The 14455-nt window shown below is 42.2% G+C and overlaps 1 protein-coding gene across 3 annotated transcripts in view; it reads right to left on the bottom strand.

Annotated features, from left to right (window-relative positions):
• Nucleotides 1–307: 307 nt before the first annotated feature.
• The window catches only part of PRKCA (protein kinase C alpha), a 145378-nt gene continuing 131230 nt past the window's right edge, over nt 308–14455 (bottom strand). For all 3 annotated transcript variants that reach the window (XM_018918914.3, XM_050981327.1, XM_009094319.3), the window contains 4 exons: nt 13357–13437; nt 11892–11999; nt 9271–9411; nt 308–6928 (listed from right to left, as the gene is read on the bottom strand). In XM_018918914.3, coding sequence (XP_018774459.1) covers nt 6764–6928; nt 9271–9411; nt 11892–11999; nt 13357–13437 — 495 coding nt within the window. In that variant the 3' untranslated portion in view covers nt 308–6763. The remainder of the gene's footprint in view (nt 6929–9270; nt 9412–11891; nt 12000–13356; nt 13438–14455) is intronic.

The following is a 14455-nucleotide window of genomic DNA, read 5'->3' as shown; positions in this document are numbered from 1 at the left end:
GAAGCTGACCCTCCAATGTGAGACCTCCTTTGGCTCCTGGGGATGTTTTTTCCCTTTGGCTCCCACACCTGGAGCAGCCCAGCACCACCGAGGTCACACAGAATCCTCTTCCACACCCACCTTTTTAGGTAATTCATTAACATGAATTAAAAACAAAACCCCAGGTTAAAATTCTGTCTCTGAAGAACCAAAGTCCAGAGTGGGCAATTCCTGTGGCTGCTCACACCAACCTCTCTGCAGCCTCTGGCCCTGGGGGAGTCAATGTTGGAAGGAAATTTCATCAAGGCAGACCAAACTCTCACAAAAGTAATGATCAGTGTTTTTATTCATACACACTTGCTTTGAAACTACAATTAATACTTAACAAAAGCATTTCATGCAAACAAAGACTGAAGATACTGCGAGTTATGAAACAAACAAAAAAAAAGATGCTGTAATTTGTACATCAGTCTTGCCCACTACACTTCCAATGCTTGGGTTTTTTAAGAATCTTTTGAAAATGGATGGCCTCTCCAAATTTTCTAGTAGCATCTTGCAGATAAATGATATGAAAATAAATAATGTTCTCCTCTATATAAATACAACATTTGGGTCTTAAAATAATGTTAAAAATATTAATGAGTTCAAGGTGGGATTACTTAATGATCAAAAAATTTGAGTAGCATACAGTCATTTGAGAAGTTTCAGGTGTTCTCTGTATTGTTGTGCAAAACCACAGAGTGTTGAGAAATGCACATTTTAGAAAGAGGCAATGAGTTTCATTTTATTGAAATTTTTTTTTTCTTACCTACATTTTGGTAACATGGGAGAGAACAAACGAAAGGTTTGGGGAAGGAGCCATAGATTAACTTTTTATTACCCCTGCAAGAGCATTGTTTTTACAGTCCAAGGCCAACAGTGGGTACAACACATAATATAATTAATATTTTCAGTGATCTGGAGCTCTTGGCCAAGCACTCAGCACCCAGGAGCTCTGTGGTTCCCTGGGTGCCTTGCAGTGGCTTTGGTTTGTTAATTTGAAGATTTTTAAGCCAGGAGTGTGTGAAGTTCTGGAGGGACAGAGCCCTTGGCAGTGTCACCCCAAGGGGTTCAGAGAGAAGGAAAAGAAATTCAAATAGTTCTCAGGAAAATGTTTGTAAAGATCATGAACATCATTTTCCTTTCTATTAAAACGTTCCTGTCATTATTAATTATAAACTAATGAAACATCAGCTGCAGAGTGTCCAATGTAAGCAGTGAGAAATGAGCCTCAGTGGCAGCTGTGTCAATGTTGTTGCTACTCATCCTGTACTGTTTCAAATCATTAACAGACTTAATTTATTTATTTAGGTCAACTGACATCAGTGGAAGAAAAAAACAGCTTCTGGAGCAGTTTCCTTTTAAATTTGAACTACGGTGTCACAGACAAGGAAAAAAAAAGCACAAAGACGCATTTACAACACAGAAATACATTAAATTATCAACAGAAAATATCAGCCTGTCATGGACAAACCAGCTGCACAAAGAACAGAGCTCCTCCTTCAGCAGGAGTCAGTAAAAACGGTGCTAGAAAACAGCTGGGCTGACTTTATTTACCCAAAGGGAACCTTTCCCTCCAATTATCAGTTCTGCTAAGACTTCCATCCACATGGAATTTTTAAATTGCACATAAAAATCTCAGTAGCTGGAAAAGAGGTAAGTGCACAATCAGCAACCATCACTCCCCATCACACCCTGACTCCAGGTACAAAAGCTGGACTCCAGATTCTGTAAGAAACCTGTCAGATCTGATTTTATTTCTCTTCAAACGGTTTCAGCAGAGTTACCAAAGTTCTATAAAAAAGTAGAAACAGCATGGTATAGCCAGCAGTACCATGTGAATCCAAGAAGCTGATTTCAGAGTAAAAATGATAATAATACTTACACAACTCTTTCCAGGTTAAAAGTGAATTAGAAACGTTGCCTAAGAAGTCCTCACCCCTCCCTGTGGGGTCAGCCAGTCTCACCTCCCCATTCTGCAGGTGGGGTAGGTGAGGCAGAGAGGATGACAAGGGGCCTCTCCCTCTCAGGGCTTTCCTGGGAGCAGGAGGGCTGTAGTGCATGGTCATTATTGATGACAAGGCTATTTAATTATTTCATTCCCAGTTGTTCCTGGCACAGTGAGGGAATCATGCATGTTTATGGAGTCAAATGTTACTGATTTCTGCAACTCAGCTATTTCAGATCCTGTCTGTGAGTGAGGGGCTGAGGGAAAAAAGTGCTTTTTAGCTTGTCTGCTTTATGACTACTTGGCAGCTCAGTGCCCACCTGCAGAGGGGACACATCAAGCACAGCCCACACTCAAGTTTGCAAAGAGACAAAACCCCTATGTACAATAACTTATGCTAATGACTGAAAGAACTGAACATCACAGTAAATATTTCCAGAAGTTTCCTGGCAGGTCCAAAAGCCTACTGTAAACTCGAGATACTGTAGATATGCTTTCTACTTGAATCAAAGCTTTATTATTGGATTATTATTATGAATTATATCCAATGCTAGGCTTTGCACAATAAGGAGGATCTGCCCCCTGCTATGGCATGGAACTGGGATTGCATCCAGAGGCACAGAAAACACTTTTCAGCTGGTACCACTCCACCCTTGGATGTGTCATCTTTCCAGCTAGAAGACAAGTTCCTCTCTTGCTCGACCTTATTAATTTTATAGAAGCCCAGAATTACTGAATTGGATTCACCCCAAAAGACAGGATGGATTTCAAATGCCAGCAGCATTCAGACGTGATGAGGTTTTTTCAAACTAACAGCTGATTTCCAGAAGAACTTTCTTCAGTTTATAAAAGGAAATTTAATTGTATTTCTGGAAAGAATGAAGAATCAGAAAGTCAAACTGGATTTCTCCTCCAAACTGGATTAAGGACTATTTTATCACAGGAGTGTGCTCTCTCCTTCTCACACATGTGCCAGGCTGCTGAGAGCACTGAGCCTGGCTGGTGGGTGAAATGGTTCTCCTGGAATCCCACCACCCTGCTCTGGTCACTCCAAGGTGCACAAAAGCATCCAGATGCCTGAATGATGACAGAAATTGCCTAGGAGCCAGTTAAGTCCCACTGGATCCCTGAAAACCCCTTGGAAGTTTTACATGGCAAACCTGTTCCCCTCCCAGCAGGAATGGGGCTGCCCTGGAACCATCTGGGACTCCAGCACAGGGATGGAAACACAGCTCCCAAACTTCCACCCCAGCTTCAGTGCAGCACAATTTTCAATCACAGCTCCCAAACTTCCACCCCAGCTTCAGTGCAGCACAATTTTCAATCACAGCTCCCAAAACTTCCACCCCAGCTTCAGTGCAGCACAATTTTCAATTTGCCTTTTGGGTAATCTTGGTGGCAACGTGGGTGTTGGGATTACACTTGCTATCAAACACAAGTGAAAGGGAAGCAGCTCTAATGCCTCTCCTTCTGTTGATACATGTTCTCCAGAAACCCAAATCTTGTGAAAAATATTATATAAATAACATCTGTCTCTGAAAAGACATGAAAGTTCTGGTTGGATTCTTCAGGTTTTCCTTGCCATAAGTTTCTGGATTCTGAGCAGGCAGCGGGAGTTCTCAGGAAAGGTCAGAGCATGTGAGGGCATCAGGAGGAGCAGTCAGGGGTAACACACTAATCCCTGCTTTATCCAACCCTGCCTTGCTCCTGCAGGATCCAGGAGTTCCCAGTACCTTTTCCTGAGTGTTTCAGAAACCTCCAGAAGACAGCACGTCTGTCACAGGACCTGAGGTAATGACACTAAAGAGGAATTTCTGCTTCTACAGCAGAAAAACTGGGAGACAACCACAAGGCCTGAAGAAACTGGGAATGAGAAGTAGCCAGAAAATGAGCAGCTCTGTCCCAGTGTCAGAGCAGCCCTGTGTCCTGGTGTCAACAGCACTGACTGTCACAACTGTGCCAGCACTGGGACCTCCTTGGAAAATTCAGATTTCATCAGGAAATCAGAACTTGGCAACATCTACCCAAGGGAGCTCCTGCCTGGATTCTGGCTTGGTTCAGTTCTGCCCCTGTTCTGCTTTGCTTACTCTCCAAACCTGCATGCTGGTATTTCTCCCAGTATTTTCCTTTTTCAAAAGTGTCTTTTTCCCTTCACATTTTAAAAACAAGCACTATGGCACCTCTTGGCAGACTGGCATAGTTGAGAGCCCCTTCTTTGTTAAAATCTGAGACTCAGTAATCTGTTATCTTAATTTAACCTATTGTCTTCTACAGCATTTTACTAAACATTGCCAGGCTAATAACATTCAGAAGAAAAGAAAAGAAAAGAAGTCATGAGTGCTGCATTAGGCCACATGCTTTATGGTGAATTCCATTGTTTTTGAAGTACATAACACACAAAGGAGAAAATGAACTCCCAGTCTTGGATGAGAACATATTTGACACAGAACAGTTTAAAAATTTTACTCCTAAGATGTTTGAAAAGCTTGGAGTCCTGTTTGTTTAGGCAATGATCAGAGCTCCTGTCAGTTGGCCAATGCCCCTCGTGAGTGGGAATGTCAGGGGTTGATCACTCCAAGATGCTGCTGGTGGGAGCTGGGGTACAAAAGGACTGAGCCAGGGCAGCAGTTGGATTCTGGGGTGCAGAAATTGCACATCCTGGCCCCAAAGCCACATTTCCCAAGGGCCCTGCAGGTGCAGAAGCTCGACACTGTCACCCTTCACATCCAACCACGTCTCCCTCAACACCTGCCCAGCTCCCCCAGGGCACCCCCAGGTCCAACCCACCCCTGTGGCTCCCACCTGGCAGGACTGGATCTTTCTGACAGAATCTTTGGCACAGGTTCCATGTTTTATTGTCATAAAAGATGATTAGAAAGCAGGTTCCCCTCCCACCCCACCCCATTACATCTTCTAGTATAAATGGAAGTATTTTATGGCAAATATCTTACTTTTTGAATATGTTTACATGCTGGAAAAACTGTTATCAGTCTGCATGCAGCAACAGAGACATCATGCTTCTGGCATCATCATGCACATCTGACAGACAAAAAGTGCCTGTGGCTGCTAATGGGATCAAGGCAGGAGAGGAAAAAAAAGGGAAATGCACCAACTAGTATTTTACATGCTGTAACAAACCCAAAATATGCACAAAACATTATTTACTGATATTTGAGTTAATATCTTCTGGTAAGTAGTAAGAGGAAATATCAAAATTTTTTATCTAAGTGATAGGAGAGGAGAAGATTGCATTAATTACAGTGTTCATCATTGCAAATAAAGTCTATTTCCTTCTCTGCAAGTAATAAGCAGATGTGAAATGAAAGCCTAATTGAACCTCGTATAAAACCTGCAGGTAGCAATTATTCTTTAAAAGTATATCTACTTTAAAAAAAAGAGATTATACCCTAAGCCAGTAACAATATTCAAAACCTAAAGTAAAAATCAAAACAATAGCAAGAAAACATTTAGCTAAACCTAAATGGTGTCATCCAGAACAAGAACTTTCACAAATAAAGCACAAGTTGTTTTATAAAATTTTTATAATACTCTTTATGCTCGATACGATTATGTCAATAATACAGATCTGCTTATTATTAACCCTTATTATTAAGAGTTATTACTAAACATGCAAAATTCATTGCATGAAGCATATGTAAAACGTATTAAATTCCATTCTATCAAGAAAATGAGTTTTAGGTGCTGCTTTTTTTCAGGCTTGATTATTCTACAGCCCAACGTTTTCTGAATTAAAACTGATTATTTAAGACTAAATCTCCCTTGATTTTCATGAGTTATTCTGGAGAAATCAGGAAGTCAGTTGGGGCTGCATTTTATGTTAATTTAGTATACATAATGCTTTCTTCAATTTACTGTCCTACACTGCAGACTATAAATAAACACATGTAAATAAGATATAAGGAATTACAGTTTTGTTTTACATTCCAGGTTAATAAATTTCATAGTAAAATATTGGTATTAGAACCAGTTAACAGTAAACTTGAGGAGTGGTGTAAATGAAACCAACTGAACAGACAATGGCACCCTGGATCACAGAATAATCTCATGGAGATTAAAAATTCACAAAAGTATTATTAAAATTATTACTATTATCATTATTATTATCATTATTATTAAAGACAAAATTTCACCCTCGAGTTTATCACATGCTACTCCTAGTACAAATCCTAGAGACGTGGCCACCACCTCAGTGCTTTTATTTGGGATTTTACAGGATCAGTTCACCAAACTTCAGGGTCTAATTTGATTTCATCCCCCCTCCCACCCATTCCCAATTATTTTTTTTTCCCTGCCATATTCTGCAAACACTTTCAGAGCTGTTTTTGCAATGCCTCTCCCCCCTGGAGCTGACCCCGCTCAGTCTCTGGGGAGGAGCTCCCACCTCCTGGCACCCACCTCCAAGGAGCAAATACTCCAGGTGGCTCCTCATTCAGACCACGAGTCAGATGGATTTCCAAGATGTTTTTCCAACACAACCCAGTGGAAAAGGGAGCAAAAGGACAGCGGGAAGTTACAAAATATCGAGCGTACCAAAGCGTGGGTAAGTTTCCACAAGTCAGTGGCGACTTCTAGAAGAAAAAGTGGGCACCGTACACTAATTTATCTCCTGTTAAGACAACATTGCTGCTGCAAAGCCCAAATCCTGACTAAGTGGCCCTTCCTTCATCTTCCACCCTCTAACCCTACAACTTCCAGGCCCAAATGGAATCAACGAGGCGAAAGCCTAAAAATTGTAGGGTTACAGCTGCTCCCCACGGCGGGGTTTGTTCTGCTGTTTCATGCTACATTTTCTACAAGGGAGTGCACAAACTGGGGGTTGACATAGGAGAACCCTTCAAAATCTGTTTGGTCTATGTTGGCAATGACCAGCTGATCTGGAGGCGTCAACACCGGCTGTCCTCGCGTGAAGAACTTATCGAAGTTTTCAGCCCCTTTGCCGCACTGCAAAGAGAGAGAAAAGCAGAAAAGAAAAAGGCTGAAAAAAGCCAGCAATGCAACAGCTGGGTTGTCAGGATACATGCAAGGCATGTTTCTTAGGAGTAGCTGAGGGAAAATTTTCTTTTCAATATTATGACAAAAAATTGCAGACAAACAGTGATGTTTTAATAGCTGAATCCTGATAAAAAGCAGTCAGAAAGGTTTTCATCCATCAGCAGGAGGTGATGAGATAAAGAGGCTTAAATATTCAGCATTACTGGGATACAAAAGGCAAAAGGAAATATTTTGATAAACATATGTTGGCAAGAGATAGTTTCTTTGTCAAGTTGTTTCGTTCTTTTTAAAAGCCTTATCGTACAAAATTAAATTTTTCCTGTTAGTCTCAGATTCCTTTACAATCTGCAAAAAGCTTAATGCAATTCATTCATGTGCTTTGAGTCTTCACTGAACAGGCTCTGAAGTCCTGAATTCCTATAAATTAATAAATTTATTTTTGTTTATAAGTGTATAAATTCTTAAATTCCTATAAATTCACTGAACTTCTATAAATTCATAAATGATAGCAGGGTCTCAGTCCTTGGGATTGCAGGAGGGCTGGGCAGGAGCACATCCTGGGACAGGTCCTTGTTCCAAAACTTGCTATCACAGGTTTCCTCCTTTGTTTTCTCAAGAGACTCATTTTTGGGCAAAGTCCAGCCAAGAAGGGGGTTAAATACAGCTACAGCCTGAGCACAACTCCTCCAGAACAGAAAACAAAAGAAACCAGGTTTGTACAAAGAAGAGTTTGGAGGAATGCAGAAAAAACTTGATAATCAGGGAAATATGATCAGAAGCATGCTAAAAAATAGGAAGGTGGAACCAGAATGAAATTAGCTTATGTGCAAGAAAAAAAAAAGATTATTTGAGGAAAATTAGGCACTGAATACTGTCTAACTGAATACTGGAGAGGTGAGGAGGAAACTGGTAAATGTGCTCATCTCAAAACTACTGTCACAGATCTTTGGACAAGGCAGGTGTGGGATAGAGGCAGTAAATGCTTCTTCCCATTGCTTCTCACCCTTTCCTCTCTATCCATCCTTTCAACATTCCTGCATGTGGATATAAAGGGTAAAATCCCATTATTATCTTCAGACTCAGAGGATAACTTGAAAAGGGCAGAATATGGCTTGTACAATAGGCCAGTATGAAATATTGATTTTTTTCAGAATTAGTGCAACATGGGTAAATCTGTGCATTTGCAGGAGGATGCACTGGAGAGGGGCCCACTGAGGGGATTTAGAGTGACAGGTTTGGAAAGAGCCCAGGCAGAGTTTCCAACCTTCCCACAGAGCACCTGGCAGGTTCTGGGCTGGCCCTGCCATCTGAGCTGAGCTCTCAAGAACTTCTTCTGCCTCAGGCACACGCTGGCTCCTATTTCAGCGCACAAGCTCAGGTCCTGGAGGCCAGTGCTCACAGAGGACACTTGTCCATCCGTGGAAGAACACCAGCACAGGGACACTGCACCATGATAAAGCTAATGGGGCTCTGCTTTCTCCACCCAGGCTTCTGCACCACTCATGGAATGCCCTGGTGCCCACTGAGCCTCTGCATTTTGGAACAGAATCTCTGGAAAACAAGAACAGAACGAGCTGAACTTTGACAAGGAGAAAACCTCTGAATTATTGGCATGTGGCCCCAAGTTAGTCAAATGAATTTAGAGGCACAACAGTCAGCTCAGAGCAGCCAGAAAAGGAAATTATTTTATTGCTAAAAAGGAAATTTTTGCTAAAAAATGTGTCCTACAGATAAGCATCATCCTGCAATAAAAATTATGCTATTTTCTTTCTTTTTAAAATTTTCTTCTCTCTTCTTTTTTCAGCAAATGGAAAGTATTCAAACAAGCTGGACATTGAACCCAAAGTTCCTGAGACCATTAGGTCTCTCACACTGCTTAGTCTAGTAAAGGCTAAGAAATAAACCGCATTAAATGTGGGCATATTTTGGGTGCAAATAGAGTAATCTATAAATAAATTTGTATCTTGAATGATGTTTTTGTCTTCACATTAAAGAGCAACACTGAACCTTAAAGCAGTTTTAGAGTATAACTGAAATTACAGGACTCCTCAAACCCCTAAAAAATGTGAGATCTTCTGACCAGGCTCTCTCTTGCTTCCATCTTGGAGCCATCCAGGCAGAGCCACCACTGTGGCTCTGGTACTGCCAGGGTGTGGCCTTTGAAGGCTCTTCAGTAAATATCCTCTTTATTCCCCTTAACTCCATCTAGCCTCTGCTCCAGCTCCTTAAGGCATCACTTTGGTGACCCAGATGGGCCAGTGAGGCATCTGGACCTCTGGCATCTCACTCACCACTTTGGGTTTGAAGGGTGGCTGAATCTCTCTGTTCTCCAACTTTTCCCAGTCAATTCTCCTGAAGAAAGCATGTTCCCTGATGTCTCTTTCACCTTCCAGGCCACAGCCAAGGCGTTTTGCAGGATGTTTTGTCATCAGCTGTTGGGAAGAAAACACCAGACTATTCAGTTTAATGCTGGAAGGAAAGTGAGAGGGATTTTCCCCTGCCTGCAATGCTCTTGCTCCTCTCCTGAAGATACATGCTGCTGATAAAATTGTTTTGAAAAGCAAAAATGAATTTTTGGAAGAATTTTCTTGTTTAATCACTGGAGACAGCAAATCAGCAGCAAAATTAGGGGCTGCACTGGGGAAGATTTTCCCACTGGGCAGAAGTTGCTGCTGGAGGTGCAGGTGGTGCCCAGGACACGCTGCCATCCCTGCTGCCTCACAACTCACTCCTGAGTTTCACCTCCAGTCTCTCAGTTCAGTCTTACAGATCTCCAGAGCAGCTCCTGCCCTATCTCAACAATCAATTAAACACCATAAATTCCAGTGCACTAAAGCTCCATGAAGTGCAACCCCCCCGACTCCCATTTCACTTTTCTGGGGCTGGTTCAAGACATCTCATTACAGAGTCTCCAATTCTTTGGCACCCAGCTGACAACATCTGTTTTTCCTCCCTTGCATTCTTAATGACATCCTGGTCAATACCATACCCAGTTACAGAGATTAAACAGACTTGGGCAAGCAAAGCAGCCCCAAATCCACCAGCCTGGCTTGATTAGAAATTAGAGTGTGCTCCCTAATTAACAAGTTCCTCAGCGTTTTCCAATTGGTGTGTACACTGGGAATTGTGCAATGTAGCCTTAAACTCTCACCTCCAGTTTAGTGGGGACTTTTTAAAGCTCTTTTACTAATTATATATGATTAATGTACTGCTGGGAGTGATACCTCAACAAATCTTCTTAAAACCTCAGTACCACTTTAGTCTCCTTCCAAATGTTGAGTTGATCTGATTCCAATTTTGAACCTAAAATAAAAGGGACTCTAAGCAGGTTTGGGAAGCAGCTGGGCACTGGGCAGGAATCACAGCCTTCTTCAAGATTAACAGCAACGTTCCCATTTTTGTTACATTTTCCAAACCCCTTGCTTTAACAGTAGGTGATAAAAGAAAATGGGACTATTGATTCCAGTAGTTTTAATTCTTTTCCAGAGTTGCTGCATTTACCAAAACCATCAAACTCTCAATCAGTGGAATGGAAGTCAAGCAGACAAATCAATTCCAAGAGCAGAATGGGCACGTTTGTCTTGCCCAGTGGTGCCCAGTCCTGGGATTGCTGAGCTACCACTGACTGCAAGGGTCAGGAACTCTCTCATATTGACTTCTCAGCTCAGGAAAAACTCCCACTGAAACCTGAGATCGATTTGTCAGTTTAGCAGATGAAGAACATGTCAGGATCACAGAGACTTGCCCAAAATCTCAAGGTGCAGGGTAATTTTAGCTTTCTGCCCTCCTTTGACATGAGCACACAGAAGCAGCAAGCAGGGGAGCTGAAAACAGGGCAATTTCATCAGGTTCAGACTGTGCTGTTTGAATATGGGATTGTCATGACAAGGCAGCAATCTGAATGTACTTTACAAAAATACATCATGTTTATTTTTTGTTGGCCAGCACATCTACACCTGGATAGGCTCCAAAATTAGCATGGTCTTTCATTTTACCTTCTTGTTCCAAACACCTTTTCCTTGATGATTTTCTTTAATTGACCAATATCCAGCTCATGTATAATACTTCATAAATGGTTGAAAAGGACAGGAAGAATGTAAATACCAAATTAACTAAGTGTTTTATCAGTGTAAGTCAGACATCAAATAACCCATTACAGGCAGTGGATTGGAAAAGCTGCAGACTGATGGTGCTCTGGAGAATCACATGGAATCAAAGGAAAGTCAAATGAAATCCTTTTTCCTCAGCTAATCCCCTGAAGCCAAATCTATTATTTTCCTCCAAAGTAAAAAAAAAAAAAAAAAAAAAAAAAAATTTAAATTAATTTAGCATCTAAGACCAATTTTAGGCCACACAGGTACCACTGGGTCAGAATTTCCCTATGGTTTCATTGCATTTATGCTGAAGATTTTCACATAAGCTCATCTTCACCTACATCTTCACCTACATTATGCTGAAGATTTTCACATAAGCTCATCTTCACCTACTCAGGAGTTGAGGAGAATAAAATTTATTCTCCTCAACTCCTGAGCTGTCACTGGGCATTCTGGGCTGAGGACTGGCTGGAGTAACTCCAGCCAAGCTGAGAAATCTCACCCTGCAGAATCAGGGCTGTGCTGCCCTGGGTTGAGAGGCAAAGCAGGGGAAGACTCTTCACACCATGGTCCTGGTTCTAAATTCTGCTCTGCATTTGGCAGCCACTGATTCTGACATTTGTTCTTTCCATAAAGCAAACAGGCACAGTGGGAAGAGCCCAGCACTTACCAGTGACACCAAGTGACAACACAGCTCAGCACTGCCTGACAGAAGTTGCACTTTAAAATACTACAGTGCTGTGTCAGAGCCAGGCAAAGCCAGTGACTCACAAGGACTGCCAAAAAGGAACCTGATGATGAATAACATTTTATCTCACCCCCTTGCAGATGGAGACTGCTTCTTTGGACAGTGATTTTGGGTAGGAAACATTATGCTCCATTATGGACTGGAATAGTTCATCTTCATCTTCCCCATCAAATGGAGGCTGTTGGAAATAAATCACAAGTGAGTAACTTACTGAGATTTCCTTTTTCTGCTTTTCAATTCTCTACTTTTTATGAAATGGCATGACAGCACCATGCCCAAAACCATCCCTATACAGCAGTGCTCCTGGTCCAGGAACAGCCCCCAAAGCCACAGCAATCTGCAGCCTGGATATCTGCTGACCCAGAAGCTCAGTGCTTGACAGTCTCAGATTAAAATCAAGGAGAAATGTTCATTTCTGTCCCCAGAATGGCATCCAGGTTAATGAAATGTGTGCAGGATTATCTTTGTGATCAGCTTTAATCAGATTTTAAAGCTACTGTGCACCAGACAGGTAAAATACTTCAAAGAGTGAAGTTTGGAGAATAACTTTCAATTACCTTGTGCTAAGGTATATCCATTCCTGACTTAATTCCAGTTGAACTCCAGTTTGTTTTATGTCTTGGCTGTGGATTCTGCTGCTGAGACTATTACAAGAAAGGGCTGCTCTAGATTTTAATATACAGGGGTGGGAAAGTGCCCATGGATAAATCCCTAGGATATGGGCCCTGTGCAAGCCCAGCTAATGGTAAATTCCTCTCCCCCAAAGCATTCAGGTGGCCAATATTTGCAATCCAGCCTGCAAATGTTAACAAGCTGCAGTTGTTACACACAAAAACTTTTTAAATGTCCACTGGAATTTTGCAGAGGAACTCTTAAAGGCGTTTGTTACAGATGTTTGTTTTAACTTGGGAAATGCCTGCCTTTACCTAACACTCCCTGAAAGCCAACTGCAGCAATCTTTTTCAACTCAAGACTAAGAGAACTCCTTCAGGTTGGTGCTTTTCTGCCATTTCTTGCAGCACAGTGGTGCCTCCCCACCCGAGTGACTCAGAGCAGCCTCTCTTTAACTGTGCTCTGTAACTGAGCACATTTCCAAGTGCTGAGACCCATATTTTACCCCCAGGACATACAGTACAAAAACTGTATTCTTGGGACTTAACTGCAATGCAGAGCTTATACACACTCTTATTATGCTTCCCTGTGGTTTCAAACTCCTAAATGGTATTTCTTCCACTTGACATGCATTTTCCTGCTCAAGTGTCTCCCTTTCAATTCTGAAGATGGCTATTTATAACATTATTGCAGTACAAAGGAGCTGTATTCAAAGGCAGAGCTTGATTATGTGGGTGCAACATAAAGAGCTTAAAGCCTAAATACATTCTTCAGTTGAGTCAGTCAAGAGTACAAGGAGATAACAGCAGAATGAAAGGCTTCAATCGTATCCTGTAATGGTCTAAACCTTTAGGGAGCCTTGAAACAGAGCAGCCTTGGAGGGCAGGAGGAGTCACAGAGAGCACAGGAAGGGGAATGCTTACCTGGCCAGCCAACATCTCATAGAGCAGCACACCATATGCCCACCAATCCACAGACTTCCCATAGGGCTGGTAAGCAATAATCTGCATAATCACAAAAAAAAAGAAAACCCCCTGTGTTAAGTAACCCCAGCATTAGGAACATGTGTGACATGCAGAGAAGGACAGATTTCCTTGAAAAAGGCCAGAAAGACAATCCTGTAATCCTCACTCCAGCTAATCACGGGTTTCAGTGGGAGTTGGATTGTTTTGCAAGTGTTAGGCTAAACCCACCCACACCCCTGGGTACCCTGATATCCTGGAAAATACAGCTCAGAGACTTCCTGGGATGTGCATTTGAGGGCAAAGGAGGCAGTATGGCAGCACAGTGCAGGAGACAAGGCAAAACCATTATCCCAACTGTTTGTGTCAAAGTCTGAAATCATGAGGCTCACTTAACTGATGGACTATCAATAATTAAACCTTTCTATTCAATATTTATATTTTTGTTCTGCTTTAAAAGGAAACAAAACTTAGGAAAAGAGCAAAACTCGAAAAACCTCAGTCAGGTTTCCCCAAGCTGCATGATTGTGATACTCAGGAAGAAACACCAGCTACACCTAAACCAAAGGGGGTTCTGCTGTTCAGACTGATGGAAATGTCAAGCATTTCCATGCTCTGGGTTCACATGTGACTCAGAGAGCAGAACAAATTGAGTTGTGACACAGGGAAAGGCTGCAAGTGCCAGCAGCACCCAGGTCGCCTCCTGCATCATCCTCTTGAATCAGGGCCCCCTCAGAGATCAGAGCTCATTGATTTAAGAGCTGCATTTGGGGATGGTGTGGAGGAGTTTGGAGGTGCAGGTGCTCCTCAGATCCTTCCAAACAACTGTGAAGGGATTCTGTGAATTGGGAAGGGGGACAGGACAGCCCAGTCCCTGGGCAGCATCAGAGCCTTCGACTCCAGCGTCTCTTCTGCTCTGGAATGAGCAGGGAGCTGAGGCAGTCACCACTCCAGAGGGGCTTGCATTGCATTTTCCTGTTTGCTCATGTTTTCATTCTTTGTGAAATAAATTGCCCAGTCAAGTACACATCACACATCCTAAATTTTTTAGCAGTCTGAA

This window comes from Serinus canaria, chromosome 18, assembly GCF_022539315.1.
Source record: "Serinus canaria isolate serCan28SL12 chromosome 18, serCan2020, whole genome shotgun sequence".
Classification (NCBI taxonomy): Eukaryota; Metazoa; Chordata; class Aves; order Passeriformes; family Fringillidae; genus Serinus; species Serinus canaria.
This window is presented reverse-complemented; position numbering and strand designations above follow the sequence as displayed.